This window comes from Myzus persicae, unplaced genomic scaffold, assembly GCF_001856785.1.
Source record: "Myzus persicae strain clone G006 unplaced genomic scaffold, MPER_G0061.0, whole genome shotgun sequence".
NCBI lineage: Eukaryota > Metazoa > Arthropoda > Insecta > Hemiptera > Aphididae > Myzus > Myzus persicae.
In genome coordinates this window covers 1-4,933 of record NW_019101816.1, presented here as the reverse complement: position 1 = coordinate 4,933, position 4,933 = coordinate 1, and the positions used below count along the sequence as shown (strand labels likewise).

The following is a 4,933-nucleotide window of genomic DNA, read 5'->3' as shown; positions in this document are numbered from 1 at the left end:
CAAAATACACAAAAAATCGATATGCTATTTACAAAAACGGTAGGTTTTTGAAAAACAATCAAAATTACGACCGACTTTTTTAAACTTAAAATTATAAAGATGTTGAGAATATAAATTGTATTATCTGTTGAATTTTTTTTAGATTACAAATTACTTGTACACTGAGCATCCAGATAATGTGTTTGGAATGGACATTTTCAGCTTGGATATACAACGAAACCGCGATCACGGTATTCCGTCATATACGGAATTTAGAAAATATTGTGGACTAAAACCTATAATAAATGAACACGACTTTTCCCAGATCATGGTGGAAGGTGTAAGTTTGAAAGTATTAAGATATAAAATGATGATATACTTATTAAATTATTTCTCTACACTATGTAGGCAACTGATAGATTATTAAAGCAATACGAAAATTGGAACGAAATAGAGCTATTGGTAGGCGCATTGTTTGAGAAACATGAAGATGACGCAATGGTTGGACCAACGATGAGGTGTATCATAAGAGAACAGTTTATAAGAACTAGAATTGCAGATAGATATTTTTACGATTTACCAAAAGTATTCAACGAATGTAAGTAATCTGATATATTTTCAATGACTTATATTCATTGTAAATGTGTTATATTTTAAATTTAAGATCAACTGGCAGAAATAAGAAAAGTAACGCTTGCCAGAGTCTTTTGTGATAACAGTAATAATGTTGCAATGATGCAGAAACAAGTATTTTTGATACCTGAAACGGCTGATTTGCAACATTGTGATTCCCAATTAATTCCAAAAATCAACATCAAACACTGGTCAGAAATGGTCGATTCCATTCGAAAATAACCTTAAACACAACATTGATGTTTTTATTTGCAATAATATGTTTTATTGTTGAATCTAAAGTAATAGCTTACCTTTTATGAGAATCAAAAGTTTTTTATATTTAATAATAAATAATCATTACTATGCCATTAGTTGAACTTTTTTGCATTTTACCTGTATGTAATGTGTTCATTTTAATAAATATTTTTAATATAAATTAAAAGTCCATATTCAATATTTGATAAATTAAAGTTTTGATTCTTTGAAGTACATTTTAAAATGTTCATATACTTACATTAAAAAACTAAATAAATCATTTTAATCAATTAGATATCCAATGGACAAGACCATTAAGGATAAGTAAAGAATCTGTTACGGAAATCTGCCTATCATAGATAATAAAAGAAGAAAATCAAATTTCATACTACATAGCATCTACATACTAAAATGATAAGTATTGAAATATAATATTGCAATATTGACCAAAAATAAAATTATACGTTATTGATAACTATCAAGTATCAAAAATACATTCGAAAAAAAATTGAAATTATTCACAACTATACGATTACATTTCATTAAAAATCAAATATTTACAGACTTGTATAAACATACTAATACTATCTATCAACATGTTTTAATTCGATTTTTCATTGATTTATACCACACTGGAATCCTATAGGTGAGATTATTTTTCAAAAGCGGCTGTGGGTGAGTTAGTGTAACAATCTGACTACGTTCTTTTGATGGTGATGAGAATAAATGAACAAGAGTTTGATTTTTCTTTATAATTTGAATACTTTTTATTTAATTAATACAAAACACAATAAATTTACTAAGTCCAAAATGACTATTTTAAATAATGAAGACTAGCGAGATGTGACTTTCATATCCTAGCTCCTAGCTTGTCGTTGGTGTTGGTCCGTCTAGTTCGTCTAGCTCGGTGTTGCTGGTCCGTCTAGCTCGGTGGTGTTAGTCCGGCTAGCTTGGTGTTGTTAGTCCGTCTGCCGAAGCCTATTCGTGCGACGTATTATGATGGCTATACTTGGATCGTATCCCTGCCTATTATCCTACTACTTTACTTATAAGGTCATACCGTGGGCGGCCACGCACTGCACACGCCGGATGTCCCTTGCTTATCTGGTCGTTGTCATCTCTACAGAGGCAACACAACACTTTTAGTGTGAACTATTTTAATAATATTCATATAAGTAGTTATATATCTATGAACATATACGTTTCGAGGTCACGCGCAATAGATGCGTCGTAGGCCTCCTCCAGCATATCGTGTTTCTTCTGTATATTTAGAACTACTGGAGGGATTTACTGGAATGATTATTTATAATATGTAAAACATAGTCACAGCTCGCTACATAAGTCACATTGAGTAGTGAGTGGGCATTTGGATCTCCCTTTTTGTACAACTAGTGTTTAATGTCTTCTTGACCAATCTCTGAATGTGTTTAATATAAAATACCTATGATGGAACTTACAGTATAGGAGTTCGTATACCAAATATATCATTATTCTAAAATTTGGATTTAGATTTCTAATTATAATACGTATAAAATACTATATTTTAGCAAGAAAATTAATATCTACTTAATCAACGATTTAAAATGTATATTTCAGTAAAAGCATAGTAATTTAAAATTTAATTAAATTTGAAAAGTGAATTTGTTTGTTGAGATGATGAAATCCATATATTTGTTGTCTCCTCGTCATACACGTACAACATTTTCATTCAATAGTAAGCTTATATTTTTGATATGAGGGTGAATTGACTAACTATCAAATTGTCAGGTATTACAACTTATCTGTGCTGAAGCTTGAGTTTTTATTCGATATTATAATTTCCAAGCAAGATGTGATGTTGCTTAATTTTTTTTATTTCATATACCAACCTATATCTTGCTTAAAAGTAAAAATATCGAAAAAGTCGACGAGGCATCACAACGTATAATATTGATATTTCTAGTTGTTAAGTAAATTCAACTAAAACGACAATTACTCATTTACTCCAAAAAAAAAAATCAGTTTCAGCTACAGCCAAATTGTACACCCAATTTGCCTATTTGTACCAAAAAATAAAAAAACATGTTTCTCAACGTAATATTTGCACCAAATTTAGATATTTAACATTTTACATTAACGACATGATTTACAATATAATATGGTTATTTATACATTACTATATTCTACTAAATTCTTGCCTGTATTTTGCTTATCACACTAGTATTATTAAAAAGAAAGAAATTTACTACAATCAAAAAAGGCTAATAAATATTTTTAACTTGTAGACAACGGTCAGGTATTATATTATATTGGCGTATACTTTTTCTGAAAACGTTAAATGGTTTTGTAGTTCAAATAAAATATTTCCACCCAGCAAGACTATTTTAAGACAATATATGACTGCAACATGAAGGTGTGTGGGTGTTGAAGACATAAGTATTTGATCTCGGAAATTTTTTTAACAGAAGTGCCTAGTTGCGTATTTAATTTAGATTTTATTCTAGTGACTTCAAAAAATGGTATCTTAAATAACAACATTTCCAATGTCAATACAGACAATGTAAAAGTATGTGCATGATGTATACCATCTTCATCATATTAAATATTTCAATACATTATTTATATTTAAATAAAATGTAACACGATGTATTGGGTTCGCATACAAGGAGTTGGTATAGGCAATTCGTACGACATTTTCTAAAAATACAAACATACATACTTTTTCTGAATGTGCAAATTGAATTATTAAAAAAAATTCAAAAGTATTCTAAAAGTAATCAACTAAAAGTAATTGTATTACTACAAGTGACTATTGTGTTATTGTGAAATTGTATTTAACAATACCTTGGAATTTTAGTTAATTAACTTATCAAAAATGCTAGTGATGAAACAAAAACAAATGGGTTGAGTGTCCTAGGATATGGTTTTATGTTTCTAAACATCAATATTGGAACACCTGATATCTCTGTCTTATCCATTTGTTACTGGCTCATATGGTTGTTGATATTAAGATAGAATTTAGAATTAAATAAATAATTTTTTAAAGTTTGTATTTATAGTAGATTCATTTGAATAACAATCAAAATGTAATTACTTTATTTTCAAATTGAGATATCTATATTATATTGTTTTCTATACATTTAAAAAATACTAATGTACTTTGTACATAAAATACTATGTTTAGAAAACGATAATTCATCACTGTAGCAACATTTAGAAAATTTGAATGTATTGGAAATCTACGACTTTAAATAATGTTGTTACTATTTATTCATTGATTTTTATGTACCTACTTATTTCTAAGGAGTTTAGAAATCGAAAAAAATATAATTTAATAATAAAAAATCTATATAGAAAATGATATCCCTGACATCTTCAAATCCTCGTTAAGAGCTCAACAAAGTTACAATTTTAAACAGCTTTAACAAAATTTTATTTTTGAATTCCTATCGCATGTTTTGTTGCATTCTAGGTTTGTTTAAGGTGTCTTAATATCATTATAAGGTTTAGCTATTTAGTTGTACATATACTATTCTAAGGTCTATGTTTTCAGATATGTTAATAAATATATACTCATACAGTTCTATGCAGGAAAATAATAAATGAAGATACACTACAGATAGGAAAAGTCCTTAACAAATTTTTTTTTTTCAAAATTTTCATATTAAAATGTATTTTTTTCGAAGGTTATTGTTAGGTACTTTTTGTTTACCATTATATCGATTCTGTAATCATAACTGTTTAGTGTATATATTGACCATATGATTCTGAATATTCAGGTAAATCACTTGTATAATTTTGAACATCAGATTAGCTTAGCACACACCATATACTATAATATTTTACGACATAGTGGTCATATGATACTAATATTTGTAGTAAAAAAATTACTCTACTGACTCGTACTGTAGTTACAACAGATATAGTAACATCTTAATTAATTATGTGATTATTTATTCTGTTCAAATGATATTTCTAAGTCGAATACGTATGTTTTCGACAGCCACACGGTCTGTATGCTGCATTTATATTTTTTCTTATAATAGTTTTGCTGGTATATAATTATACTATATACAAACTCCTTAAATTAATAATAACTATCACA

At 27.9% G+C, this 4,933-nt stretch overlaps 1 protein-coding gene across 1 annotated transcript; it reads left to right on the top strand.

Annotated features, from left to right (window-relative positions):
- Positions 1–6: 6 nt before the first annotated feature.
- On the top strand, positions 7–962 carry LOC111030517 (peroxidase-like). The gene is made up of 4 exons (XM_022310047.1): positions 7–39; positions 143–319; positions 388–577; positions 644–962. The coding sequence occupies exons 1-4, from the start codon at positions 22–24 to the stop codon at positions 832–834; spliced, it is 576 nt and encodes a 191-aa protein (XP_022165739.1). The 5' UTR covers positions 7–21; the 3' UTR covers positions 835–962.
- Positions 963–4,933: the final 3,971 nt, after the last annotated feature.